Genomic DNA, 14371 nt, shown 5'->3' on the forward strand with positions numbered 1-14371 from the left:
TCCTGAGTTTGAAATTCCATGCCCACTCTTTGTCCCACATGGAGGTGTGTAGGATCCTCATCTGTGTTTTTAATCCTATCACTAGCTACACTACCCATCTAAGAAGGGGTTGAAACCTAAGTAAACAACGTAGACCTCGGCGTTAATGTTTGCAGTCTATCATCTACTGGAATATATGTTGTAATGCTTAAAGGGTAAAAATGCATTGCATTTGTCATTCCAACAAATGGCACATCAGAAATATTAATATCGTTTTAAAGAATCCATACCAAATGGCATATAACACAAAACGTATGCATTGCATTTGTCATTCCAACAGATGGCACATCACAAACATTAGTACTTCTTTTACCAATCCTGTATCAAATGGCATATAACAGTCATCCTCAGTTTGAATTCTGTGACTAAGATGGCTCGAAGTAATCAACGTAGACCTCAACATAAACGTTTGCAGAGAAAAATCTATCGAAATTTATTTTGGAACGCATGTAGGAATAAAATGCATTGAGTGTTTCATTCCAACAGATGGCACATCACAAACATTAGCGCTTCTTTTACGAATCCGCATGCCAAAGTGGCATATAACAGAGACATAGGGCATCCTGAGTTTGAATTCCATGTCACTCATTGTCCACATGGAGGTTGTAGGATCCTCATCTGTGTTTTTTATTCCTATCACTAGCTATGCTACCCATCTAAGAAGGGTTGAAATCTAAGTAAACAATGTAGACCTCAGCGTTAATGTGTGCAGTCTAACATCTACTCTAATGTATGTTTGTAACGTATATAGGAGTAAAATGCATTGAGTGTTTTCATTCCAACAGATGGCACAGCACAAACATTAGCTCTGCTTTTTACGAATCCTGTACCAAATCACATAAAACAGAGACATAGCAACACAAACATGTCTTGGTGGTGGTAGTTCAATGACGATCCACAAGATGGCAGCGTCTACTAACGCCTCTTCTCTTCCTCCCTCTACAGACCGGATGATTGACAACCCGCCCACCTCTGATTTCACTTCCAGTGTACGGGTCCAAAGACCCGCCTCTTCCTGCCCGGGCTCCGAGCCTAACTGAGACCCGTGCCCTTAGGGACATTCTGTTTTGCCTTGGGAATATACAGGGGCCCGCAGCGTCACCCAAACCTCTTTGTCTTGTCACCTTTTACACCAGAAAATCGAGCATCTAAAGTCCAGAATGAAACCCAGAAAACATCAACTTTAAATCACACAAAGGCACTTTTTGAAATTCTCTCAGGTGTCTGCAAACTCGGACCCCAAAGTCGCACCCATTCTGACCTCAAACGTGGGCGCTAGCATGGCGACCATCAAGCAGAACTGGGCTGAAGCAAGGAACTATTTTTTAACAGCCATAAAAAAATGACCCTGTTGTCAGAAAAATTACCCCAATAGCATAACAGCAGAAAAGGTCTGGCACTCGCGTCCAAGATTACGGATTATTTTTCAAAAATATCTCTTTGTGTTTTTAGTGATTGTTATTATTAAAGAGTTTGTGATTCGTTTATTTTGACAAAGATTTTCAATTTGTGGTATCAGACACAACTTTTGGCTTAATAAATTTAAAGACATAACGACGTCACCATTGAGTGGATGTGCTCTTATGATGTACCCACTGTGTGCTAAGGGTAACCGAGACACAAGCTTCAACCGGCACCTAAGGACCCCTGAAAAAACAAGAACGCTCGATTGTGCCAGAGTTTGTCGTCTTATGGGACGAGGCGGCCATATTATGTAACATTACACATACAGGGGACGGCAGGGAAAACTCCACAGGACCCTCTTACGGGGTAGACGAGCAATTAAGGGGAGGGGCGCACTTACCGTTGTTGTACTGGATGGGAATCTGCTCGGTGGAGAGCTTCGACTCGCTGCGCACACCAATCAGCAACGGGCTGCCCCTCCTGTGGACGAAGAAAAAAAATCACATTTATATTAAGAACTGATCCGGAATGTTCTTTTATAAAATGAACGCAAAAAAAAAATGAAAATGGAGAAAAAAACTGCTCATTTATAAAAGAAATTACACAGAATTTCATTAAAACAGTGAGAGCAAACACCAGCATAAAGTTTCAGGGCATTCCAGTCTGGTAGGCCCATGAGACCCCACTACTCCCTTAGGATGTCTGGTTGCTTAGGAAGCTGACACGTTGCTAGGGGGTGTGGCCACCAGACTTGTGCATTCTGTCACCAATAGCATAACAACAGAAAAGATGTGTCACTGCGTCCAAGATTGCGGATTATTTTTCAAAAAATATCTGTATGTTCCAGTGATTCTTGTTTATTCTTAAACAATTTGTGATTAGTTTTTTTTTGACAAAGATTAATAAATTTAAAGACATTTGACCACTCACTAGTAAATCTGCTAATTTATAAAAGAAATTAAGGAGAATTTTGTTGAAATAGTGAGGACAAAATCAGCATAAAGTTTCAGGGCATTCCAGTCTGGTAGCCCACGAGACCCCATTGCATCCTTAGAGAGTCTGGTTGATTAGGAAACTAACACGTTGCTAGGGGGTGTGGCCACCAGAATTGTGCATTCTGTCACCAATGGCGTAAAAGTAGAATTAAATGTGGCACTGTGTCCAAGATTGCAGATTATTTTTCAAAATATCTCTTTATGTTTCAGTGATTGTTATTCTTAAACAATTTGTGATTAGTTTTTTTTTTGACAAAGATTAATAAATTTAAAGAAATTTGACCACTCGCTAGTAAAACTGCTCATTTATAAAAGAAATTAAGAAGAATTTTGTTGAAATAGTGAGGACAAAACCAGCATAAAGTTTGGGGGCATTCAAGTCTGGTAGCTCCTGAGACCCCACTACTCCCTTAGGATTTCTGGTTGCTTAGGAAGCTGACATGTTGCTAGGGGGTGTGGCCACCAGAATTGTGTATTCTGTCACCAACAGCATAACAACAGAAAAGGTCTGGCACTGTGTCCAAGGTTGCGGATTATTTTTCAAAAATATCTCTTTGTGTTTTAGTGATTGTTATTCTTAAAGAGTTTATGATTCGTTTTTTTTTTTTTTGACAAAGACTTTCAATTTGCGGTTTCAGTCACAAATTTTAGCTTAATAACTTAGAAGACATTTGACCACTCACTAGTAAAACTACTCATTTATAAAAGAAATTAAGGAGAATTTCATTAAAATACTGAGAGCAAAATCAGCATAAAGTTTCAGGGCATTGCAGTTTGGTAGCCCACGAGACCCCACTGCATCCTGAGAGAGTCTGGTTGCTTAGGAAGCTGCCATGTTGCTAGGGGGTGTGGCCACCAGATTTGTGCATTCTGTCACCAATGGCGTAAAAGTAGAATTAAATGTGGCACTGTGTCCAAGATTGCGGATTATTTTTCAAAATATCTCTTTATGTTTCAGTGATTGTTATTCTTAAACAATTTGTAATTAGTTTTTTTTTTTTTGACAAAGATATTTAGATTTGCAGTTTCAGGCACAACTTTTGGCTTAATAAATTTAAAGACATTTGACCACTCGCTAATTAAACTGCTCATTTATAAAAGAAATTAAGGAGAATTTCATTAAAATAGTGAGGACAAAACCAGCATGAAGTTTCAGAGCATTCCAGTCTGGTTGCCCACAAGACCCCACTGCATCCTTAAGAAAGTCTGGTTGCTTAGGAAGCTGACACATTGCTAGGGGGTGTGGCCATCAGACTTGTGCATTCTGTCACCAACAGCATAACAGCAGAAAAAATGTGTCACTTTGTCCAAGATTGCAGATTATTTTTCAAAAATATCTCCTTGTGTTTCAGTGGTTGTTATTCTTAAAGAGTTTGTGATTTGCTTTTTTTGACAAAGATTTTCAATTTGTGGTTTCAGGCACAACTTTAATGCAAGTTTAAAGGCATTTGACCACTCGCTAGTAAAACTGCTCATTTATAAAAGAAATTAAGGAGAGTTTCATTCAAACAGCGAAAGCAAACCTTAAAGCCAGAACACAAACTACTGGGTGGAGCTTGGGGGTCAAAGTCACAATGTATGCCCCTCCCCTAGGAGGCGGGGCCACGCCTGCCAATCACTGCCAGGAATTGCCATCAATGCCCTATAAATCCAGAGGGTCTCCCACAATCCCTGGCGGTTCATTTTGAATGCGCTTGGGAGGTTTTGGTGAGTTATTGGATTGCTGTTGTGCTTATTGTGACCTTGTGGGTTTCTGACCTGTTTACCTTCTCTTTTGGATTATTGTATTGGGACCTGAAGCATCAGGCAACAGGAGGACCCGGCGTTCTGGTAGTTCTGGTTTGACAAATGTTAGTGGGCTGCCCCTAATATGAGGTGCCCATGATGGCAGTGTGGTGGTGTGCACCACGACTGGACATACAAGATGGCTAGGGGCTTTTTTTTTCCTTTATTGTTCCTATGTATTTAATTGTTACTTTGTGTTCTCCCTGTGATCATCCCTTCCTGGTTATTTGGTACAAACAAATCTTGAACACTTTCTAGATGGTTTTCCAATCCTTTATTATTCCAGGCTAAGGTGGCACAAGTCACAATGAACAATTAACATGTCTGTCAATCTATCGGAAGACCCCCCTGGATGTACCTCTGGATGAGATGAGAGGGGTCAGCTTAGCTATGAGCTAAACAAAGAATCTTGATGGACTGAATGGACTCCACTCATTTGTCAGATTTCTTATGTTCTGGAGAAGCAGCAGGCTGGATGGGAACAAGCAGTTCAATGGCTAAGGAATGGGCAGGGCTAGTCACTTGAGTGGCAGCAAGGTGGGCAGGGCTTCATGCCTGAGTGGCAGCTGAATAGATGGGGCTTCATGCATGAACAAAGTACCAAGTCATGGAGCTCAAGCAGAAACCTTGAGAACCTTTAAAAAGAATCTGGAGAAATACAGAGACAGCTGAGCTATGAGCTAAATAAACAGGCTTGATGGACTTAGTGGTCTCCTCTCGTTTATCAGATTTCTTAAATTCTACAGTAGCAGCAGGCTGAATGGGACTAAAGAATTCAATGGCAGTGGGGTAGGCGGGGCTAGTGACTTAAGTGACAGCAAACTGTGCAGGGCTTTATGCCTGAGTGGCAGTTGATTGGATGGAACTCGGTGCATGAACAACATACTGAATTATGGAGTACGTTCTCAGAAACCTTTAGAATCTTTAACAAGAATCTGGAGAAATACAGAGACAGCTGAGCTATGAGCTAAACAAACGGGCATAATGGTCTCCTCTTGTTTGTCAAATTTCTTATGTTTTAGAGAAGCAGCAGCTTGAATGGGACTAAAGACTTCAAAGGGAGATGGGTAGGCGGGGCTAGTGACTTGAGTGGCAGCAAGGTGGGCAGGGCTTCATGCTGAGTGACACCTGATTAGATGGGGCTCAGTGCATGAACAACATACTGAAATAATGGAGCTGAAGCAGAAACCTTGAGAACCCTTAAGAAGAATCTGAAGGAGACATTGGGACAGCTGAGCGATGAGCTAAACAAACGGGCTGAGTGGTCTCCACTCGTTTGTCAGATTTCTTAAATTCTACAGTAGCAGCAGGCTGAATGGGACTAAAGACTTCAATGGGAGAGGGGTAGGCGGGGCTAGTGACTTGAGTGACAGCAAACTGGGCAGGGCTTCAGGCTGAGTGACACCTGATTAGATGGGACTCAGTGCATGAACGACGTACTGAGTCATGGAGATGAAGCAGAAAGCTTGAGAACCTTAAAGACGAATCTGAAGGAGACATTGGGACAGCTGAGCTATAAGCTAAACAAACGGGCTGAGTGGTCTCCTCTCGTCTGTTACATTTCTCATGTATTGTAGGAGGAGAGCGGGTGTGGATGATTTATTACCTGGATGGGAGGCCAGTGTGGAACAACAAGCACATTGGCTGGTGGGACAATAACTTTGTGTCTGGTGGGTATGAAATAACAGAGGGACCAGCGGAAGAGTCTGGAGCCATTACATCCACCATACACCAGGTGGCAGTGGTCCTTGTATAGGAACCCAGTTGGGACACCTGCAAGGGTGCTTGGGAGATGTAGTACGGCAGAAAGGCAGCCCTAAGTATCAATAGTGGGTGTTGTCAGGGGGACAACGACCCCACACCTTCTTTCTTTATGGTCTAGAAGGGCCTCCATAATCAGAAGCAATCCCGAGTTTGGCTTAAAAGGAGCCCGCTGAGTGACATCGGGGAGTCGGAGTCGGGAGAGAGGAGGTAGAGAAGGAGGGAGATGCGTCTATAAAAATAATAATAATTCTTCACATTTATATTTTGTTTACTTTCTATTGATTTTGTGGCTGTTTACTGGAGAGGAGTCTGGAGAAGTGTCTTGTGAGAATAAAAGTCCTTTCAATGTGTGCTGCGTTACTGTGTCTTGGGCTGAGGGCTCAGCGGCGCCCTCTTGTGGTCACAGAACTGAAGACATCTTCACTCACCTGGCCCTCCAAGCACCTTGTTTGTCCATTTTGGCACAACCGGTTTACGAGTTCAGAGCATGAAAGACGAGCCAAAGAGCCCCGAAGTGACTTAAGCTTGGCGTCCGGTGATGGGGTGGGGGAAGAATGGAAAAAGACAAAAGACGCAGGAGCGACGTGATGCAGCAAGGGGCTCTGTTGAGCTGACGTGTCACTGAGAATGCAGGAGCTTTAGGGAGCATTAAGGGAAGGGCGTGTGCTGGAGTCGCGAAATGTGTGTGTGTGTGTTTGAGTCACTAAACAGCAGCAGAAGTGTGTGTGTGTCTTTATAGGGCACTCTTTACCATTAAGGTGAACCATGCGGTGGCCCTCGGGTGACAAATTTTGGGGGAATTTTTTCAAAACAATATAAACTAATGAACACTCTGACTCAACACGACTGATAGGTTAGATTGTGTCAGATCATCTTCACGTACTAGTCAGGGGGTCGTGGCTGTTGGTGACCCTTCTTCACTCGGCGACCACAGTGCACATTTCTGTAAGTGTATGTATGTGTGTGTGTGTGTGTGCTACAGTTATGATACAGTAGCCGTGCATGTGAGTGTGTGTGTGTGTGCGCCTGCTAGAATTGCTACACCTTAATAATGTTCTGTGTGTGTGTGTGTTAGAGTTATTAAACAGTTATTGAAGTTATTGAACAGTAGCAGTGCACTCTGTATGCGTGTGTTTGTGTGTGTGTGTGTGTGTTAGAGTTATTGAACAGTAGCAGTGCACTCTGTGTGTGTGTGTGCGTGTGCGTGTGCATGTGCGTATGATATGGCTGTGCGCGTGTGTGTGCTAGATCACCTATGTTGCAATTGTGAGCCTCTAGTGTGTGAGTATGTGTGTGTGTGTGTGTGTGTGTGTGTGTGTACGCGTCTTTATGTGTGTATGATATGGCTTTGTGTGTGTGTGTGTTAAAGCCACTGAACAGCACCTATCTGTGTGTGTGTATGATAAGGTTGTGTGTGTGTGTGTGTGTGTGTGTGTTGTGTGCTAGAGCACCTATGTTCCAATTGTGAGCCTCTAGTGTGTGTGTGTGTGTGTTAGAGTTATTGAACAGTAGCAGTGCACTCTGTGTGTGTGTGTGTGTGTGTGTGTGCATGTTTATGTGTGTATGATATGGCTGTGTGTGTGTGTGTGTGCGTGTGTGCATGTGTGTATGCTAGAGTACCTATGTTGCAATTGTGAGCCTCTAGTGTGTGAGTATGTGTGTGAGAGTATGTGTGTGTGTGTGTGTGTGTGTGTATGCGTCTTTATGTGTGTATGATATGGCTTTGAGTGTGTGTGTGTGTTAAAGCCACTGAACAGCACCTATCTGTGTGTGTGTGTGTGTATGATAAGGCTGTGTGTGCGTGTATGTGTGTGTGTGCTAGAGCACCTATGTTGCAATTGTGAGCCTCTAGTGTGTGTGTGTGTGTGTGTGTGTTAGAGTTATTGAACAGTAGCAGTGCACACTGTGTGTGTGTGTGTGTGCGTGTGCATGTGCATGTTTATGTGCGTATGATATGGCTGTGTGCGTGTGTGTGCGTGTGTGTGCTAGATCACCTATGTTCCAATTGTGAGCCTCTAGTGTGTGAGTGCGTGTGTGTGTGTGTGTTAGAGTTATTGAACAATAGCAGTGCACTCTGTGTGTGTGTGTGTGTGTGTGTTGTAGAGCACCAATGTTCCAATTGTTAGCCTCTAGTGTGTGTGTGTGTGTGTGTGTGTACATGTGTGTTAGAGTTATTGAACAGTAGCAGTGCACTCTGTGTGTGTGTGTTTGTGTGTGTGTGTGTGTGTGTGTGCGTGTTGTAGAGCACCAATGTTCCAATTGTTAGCCTCTAGTGTGTGTTTGTGTGTGTGTGTGTGCGTGTGTGTGTGTGTGTGTGTGTGTTAGAGTTATTGAACAATAGCAGTGCACTCTGTGTGTGTGTGTGTGTGCGTGTTGTAGAGCACCAATGTTCCAATTGTTAGCCTCTAGTGTGTGTTTGTGTGTGTGTGTGTGCGTGTGTGTGTGTGTGTGTGTGTGTTAGAGTTATTGAACAGTAGCAGTGCACTCTGTGTGTGTGTGTTTGTGTGTGTGTGTGTGTGTGTGTGCGCTCCTCCCTGCCATCAGAGGACTGAATTGTGAAATCAGGCTAAACCTCGTGTGTCTGCAGGATGAAACAAAACCTGAAATCGCCTCCAAAGTGCCCGATGCCAACGCCAAGTGGGAAATCAAAGCCTCCCGGGAATTCCGAAGAACACCAAGAAAGCAGTCGAGCTGGAAAATGAGCCGAAACAACATGAAGAGCAACCAAAGCCCAGAGAATTCCCCCAAAACTGTCAAAGTTGAAGCCAAGATTCCAAATCGTGAAAGTGCAAGAGCAAGTGCGACAGGTGAGCTTCAAAGAAAATCCAAAAAGGTCGGTGAGGTTCATCGAGACAACACAATGATAACAATGGCCTGAAAAGAACAAGAAAAACACGAAACTCCAGCAGAGTGGGAGGCAGAGAAGTCAGGAGAGAACCTTCGGAGCAGGACGGCCTGCAGGAGGAGCTGCTGACGTCCAGACGTCCCAGACATTCAAGGTAAATGACAGGAGTGGCGCACAACACCTGACAGCCAACTCATCGTAAACTTGTACTAAACTCCTGCAGCGAATGTCGTAATCTCAAATGCCTACAAAGTCAGGAAACCCAACACCTAAATTCCACAAAAGGCGTAAAATGTTAGGACCGCTGACAGAGCAGCCGAAACGTCAAAACGCCGAGAAACGACTGCGCTGCGTCTCCATTACCGACCTCCCTCGATTAACTCAGGACGAGGGTCGTGCATTGCAGCGCTACTGGAAAGGCATCGAAAAAAAACCCACATTTGAAAAACGGTCAGGATTTTCATATACGTCAGCGTTAACCTCCATCCCCACCCCCCACACCGTCTTCTCTCGATTGCCAGTTGTTTCACGAAATGAAATGACGCGATCGGAACTTCACGTGGTGAAGACTTCATGGCTATCAAGAGGGGACGGGGAGGGTCGCTGTAAGACAAGAGATTTCAGAGTTATCCGTTGTTTGTTTCGGTTCAGTACGGAGTTCCGGAAGTTTCAACGATACCAAAGTCCAACACTAGCCAGTACGCCATTTCAATCATGGAGGTCACAGATCTCCAAGCCAGTGTGCAGGACTGATCAACAGTTACCAGAAACGTTTAGTTCAGTTATTGCTGCAAAGGGGGGGTCACAGCAGATACTGAAAGCAAAGGTTCACATACTTTTGCCACTCACAAATATGTCATATTCGATCATTTCCCTCAATAAATAAATGACCAAGTATAATATTTTTGTCTCATTTGTTTAACTGGATTCTCTTTATCTACTTTTAGGACTTGAGTGAAAATCTGATGATGTTTTAGGTCATATTTATACAGAAATAAAGAAAATTCTAAAGGGTTCACAAACTTTCAAGCACAACTGTATACATAATAGAACTAATTACATAACAGCAAGTAATTAACAATAGTAAAAAATAGTAAAACGTAATAAATTGAAAGAAAATTCTGTTTCATGTTGCGTTACAGGTATTCATTGCGTTGTACGTTTTCATTCTGTTTGGCTTTGAAATGAACACGCAAATACTTTTTAAACTTACACTTATTAAGTTTAATAATATTTGTAATTAACGTTTCGTCTGTCACATTGAATTTTCGATTCCGTGTTTGGACTTTCATCGTGACAACGCAACATATAACTGTCCGTGAGTGAATTTCATTTCTTTCTCTCTAATAAATAAACCGAATTTTTCAAATGTTTGTCCCTGTGATTTGTTAATTGTCACAGCTAAAGCTATTCTAACAGGAAACTGTAAACGTTTTAATACGACTGGCATATTGAGATCTCCTTTGGCCTCTCATGTTAGATGTACTCCATTACCTTCTTGTAGCCTGTTAAAATTAGACATGTCAGAATTGTGCGACCAATTTTGAATCCAACTAATCTTGTCGTATTGCACAGCCCATCACTCAGACATAAATTACGCAATTACATTACGATACGTCCTTCTTTCTACAGTAATTCTGCTGGTGGAAGACAAGACGGTGTTAACGGTTGTCGATATTCTTCATGATATTGTAAGTTGATGTTTTCATCTTCCGCACCATCACCACCAACTGTTTCAGCAGAGTCTATTGATACGCATTTAACTAGTTTGCCGTGTAACTGATCGACAATTTTCACGTTAATTCGTTTGACTTCATCGTTTCTCGGTGCTAGGATTGCCCGTGTACTCGTTTCTTCTGTTGATAACCCTTCAGGATGAAATTCTTCAATAAGATTTGGACATAATACGTCTTCTTTAATTGGGAACTTAAAGTTAGGAAATTTAACAATTTATAAGAGCTGAGAGCGCAGGAACTGAGTCTGACAAAAGCATTCACACCAATGAGAGGTGAGAGGAGTGCGGGGCGTGGGCCGTGAACCAGAAATGGTGGAGAGGAGGGCGGGGACTTGAAAAGATCTCTTGGCAATAGTCTCATCTCAAGATTTTCCTTTATAATATATATATATATATATATATATATATATTTTTTTACAATTTTATAATTGATTTCTGTTTAAAGATTGAGCCTAAGGGGACGGGGCCTCCAATTCCTGTTGAATCCTCCCTTTCAGAGTGCCTGCCTATTTCGTTTGGCTCCTGTGGTGCTTGGGATTCTCGGTTTGTGTTTCTTGCTTCAGTTTTTATATTAACAGTTGGAATTACTTTAAGGATTTTGGGGCTCTCCTGAATGAGCCCATATTGCCATTCCAGGGGTCTTTAGGGTGGTCTTTTATGAAGGTAGTTTTTTAAACCCAGCTAATGTTGATAGCTATAACATTATTCTACTGAAAACATACCAAAAAATAATAATTAAAATGCTAGGTACCAGCACTAAACTAATTTCAGTACAGGAAGTCAAATGGGTTTGCTGATAAGCACCCTACGTTCTGTCATTTATTAGTGGACATAATACGTCTTCTTTTATTGGGAACTTAAAGTGAGGAAAAAGTCAGAATTTATAAGCGCTAAGAGCGCAGGAACTGTGATGACAACAGCATTCACACCAATGAGAGGTGAGAGGAGTGCGGGCGTGGGCCGTGAACCGGAAAATGGAGGAGAGGAGGGCTGGACTTGAAAACATCTCTTGGCCAAAGTCTCGTCTCATCTCACAATTTTCTTTTATAACAGAGAGAAATTGTATATGATATAGGGGATTTTATATAGCATGTAACACATGTTGATCACATATGGGGCTCTACATGACACGTGAGATTGATTGCTTTGACATGTGCACACATGACAGACAGCATTGACCCTCTAGACCACGGGTGTGGAACTCCGGTCCTGGAGGGCTGCAGTGGCTGGAGGTTTTCATTCTAACCATCTTCTTAATTAGATGACCAGTTTTTCCTACTAATTAACTTCTTTTTGCCTTAGTTTTAATTAACTTGACTCAGCCAAACAATAATGAGACACAAAACACGCCACATTCCTGTGCCCATCACACAATATCTGATATAAAGAAAAGTGACGGTCTCAGAAAGGTCACCGAAACATTTTTTGATGGTGTTCTTAGAAGAACTAAAAATCAACAGTCTTGGAAATGTCTGCCATGGCAGAATCAGAGCAGCTACAGGCCACAGAATTAAATAACGATTTTAATGAACAGCAAGAATTGGCTTCTCATTAAGAGACTGGTTGGAGTGAAATCGGTTGGCGTTCGAAAGCTCCCATTTAGCTGGTCATCTGTCCTTCTTGTTTTACGTGTCATTTCTGTTTGGCGTCATTTAATGAAGATTTAGAGGGCTGAATCCTTAAAAACAAGGGCTATTATAATGAAGGGAAAAAGAGTTAATTAGCAGTGAAAACTAATTAGGAAAAGGGTTTGAATGAAAACCTGCAGCCACTGCGGCCCTCCAGGCCTGCTCTAGACGTCTCTGTATGTTGTGTATGACGGATGCTCTTGACTGTATTGACGTGTGTACGGACACATTATAGATGACACGTGAGAATGTTTCAATTGACGTATGTCTGCTGTTGACATGACAAAGGAGATTTGGTGGTGTTGGCATCTGCACAGGTGACAGCGCTGTCCCCCTGAACATACAGCGTGTGGCATATCGGATTGTACAGAATCTATGGGGTGGCGTGTACTGACACGTGTATATTTATGGTGTATGGACAGGACTGATTATACTTCTGATTGCACTGACTTTTCCTGTCTATAGTCACGTGTGTTTGATTGTTATATTTTGATGGTTCTCTTGTAATAAATATACCTGAACGTCAATAACATTTATAACTAAAAAAGGAAACCACCTACAACTTTGGTAGCCTAGCTGTCCTGCTGCAAATTCCCAAATTCCTTGATCAATTCCGACAATCACATTCGAAGTCTGATGGCACCAAGCGTACGTTGCAGAGGCTCACAGCCTCCTGTCAGACTCGTCTCAAACATCTCAGGCAGTGGTGGTCCGCTCTGTCTATATAAGGTCCCACAGTTGACAGTTCATGTCAGAGCACAAACCAAGCATGAAGTCAAAGGAATTGTCTGTAGACCTCCAAGACAGGATTGTCTCGAGGCACAAATCTGGGGAAGGTTACAGAAAAATTTCAGCTGCTCTGAAGGTCCCAATGAGCACAGTGGCCTCCATCATCTGTAAGTGGAAGAAGTTCAAAACCACCAGGACTCTTCCTAGAGCTGGCCGGCCATCTAAACTGAGCGATCGGGGGAGAAGGGCCTTAGTCAGGGAGGTGACCAAGAACCCGATGGTCACTCTGTCAGAACTCCAGAGGTCCTCTGTGGAGAGAGGAGAACCTTCCAGAAGGACAACCATCTCTGCAGCAATCCACCAATCAGGCCTGTATGGTAGAGTGGCCAGACGGAAGCCACTCCTTAGTAAAAGGCACATGGCAGCCCGCCTGGAGTTTGCCAAAAGGCACCTGAAGGACTCTCAGACCATGAGAAAGAAAATTCTCTGGTCTAATAAGACAAAGATTGAACTCTTTGGTGTGAATGCCAGGCGTCACGTTTGGAGGAAACCAGGCACTGCTCATCACCAGGCCAATACCATCCCTACAGTGAGTGGTGGTGGCAGCATCATGCTGTGAGGATGTTTTTCAGCGGCAGGAACTGGGAGACTAGACAGGATAAAGGGAAAGATGACTGCAGCAATGTACAGAGACATCCTGGATGAAAACCTGCTCCAGAGCGCTCTTGACCTCAGACTGGGGCGACGGTTCATCTTTCAGCAGGACAACGACCCTAAGCACACAGCCAAGATATCAAAGGAGTGGCTTCAGGACAACTCTGTGAATGTCCTTGAGTGGCCCAGCCAGAGCCCAGACTTGAATCCGATTGAACATCTCTGGAGAGATCTTAAAATGGCTGTGCACCGACGCTTCCCATCCAACCTGATGGAGCTTGAGAGGTGCTGCAAAGAGGAATGGGCCAAACTGGCCAAGGATAGGTGTGCCAAGCTTGTGGCATCATATTCAACAAGACTTGAGGCTGGAATTGCTGCCAAAGGGGCATCGACAAAGTATTGAGCAAAGGCTGTGAATACTTATGGACATGGGATTTCTCAGTTTTTTTATTTTTAATAAATTTGCAAAAACCTCAAGTAAATTTTTTCACGTTGTCATTATGGGGTGTTGTGTGTAGAATTCTGAGGAAAAAAATGAATTTAATCCATTTTGGAATAAGGCTGTAACATAATAAAATGTGGAAAAAGAGATGCGCTGGGAATACTTTCTGCATGTACTGTACTTTATTCATCCCAAGGGGAAATTCACATTTTTAAACTGACACACGAGGAATGCCGTCTTGCGGGTCTCTGCACTCGATAAACCGGTTGGCAGGCATTTTACTTTTTTGTGTTCCAAACACATCCAGGATGAGGAAACAAACAGCCTGAAGGGCGCATTCGACAGAAATAC

The 14371-nt window shown here is 43.0% G+C and overlaps 1 protein-coding gene across 1 annotated transcript in view; it reads right to left on the minus strand.

The window, feature by feature from the left end:
• gfpt2 (glutamine-fructose-6-phosphate transaminase 2) overlaps nucleotides 1-14371 on the minus strand; it is a 56712-nt gene that overhangs the window by 23033 nt on the left and 19308 nt on the right. Inside the window, 1 exon segment of the mRNA XM_028813115.2 lies at nucleotides 1844-1923. Coding sequence (XP_028668948.2) covers nucleotides 1844-1923 — 80 coding nt within the window.

This window comes from Erpetoichthys calabaricus, chromosome 11, assembly GCF_900747795.2.
Source record: "Erpetoichthys calabaricus chromosome 11, fErpCal1.3, whole genome shotgun sequence".
In the NCBI taxonomy this organism is placed as follows: domain Eukaryota; kingdom Metazoa; phylum Chordata; class Cladistia; order Polypteriformes; family Polypteridae; genus Erpetoichthys; species Erpetoichthys calabaricus.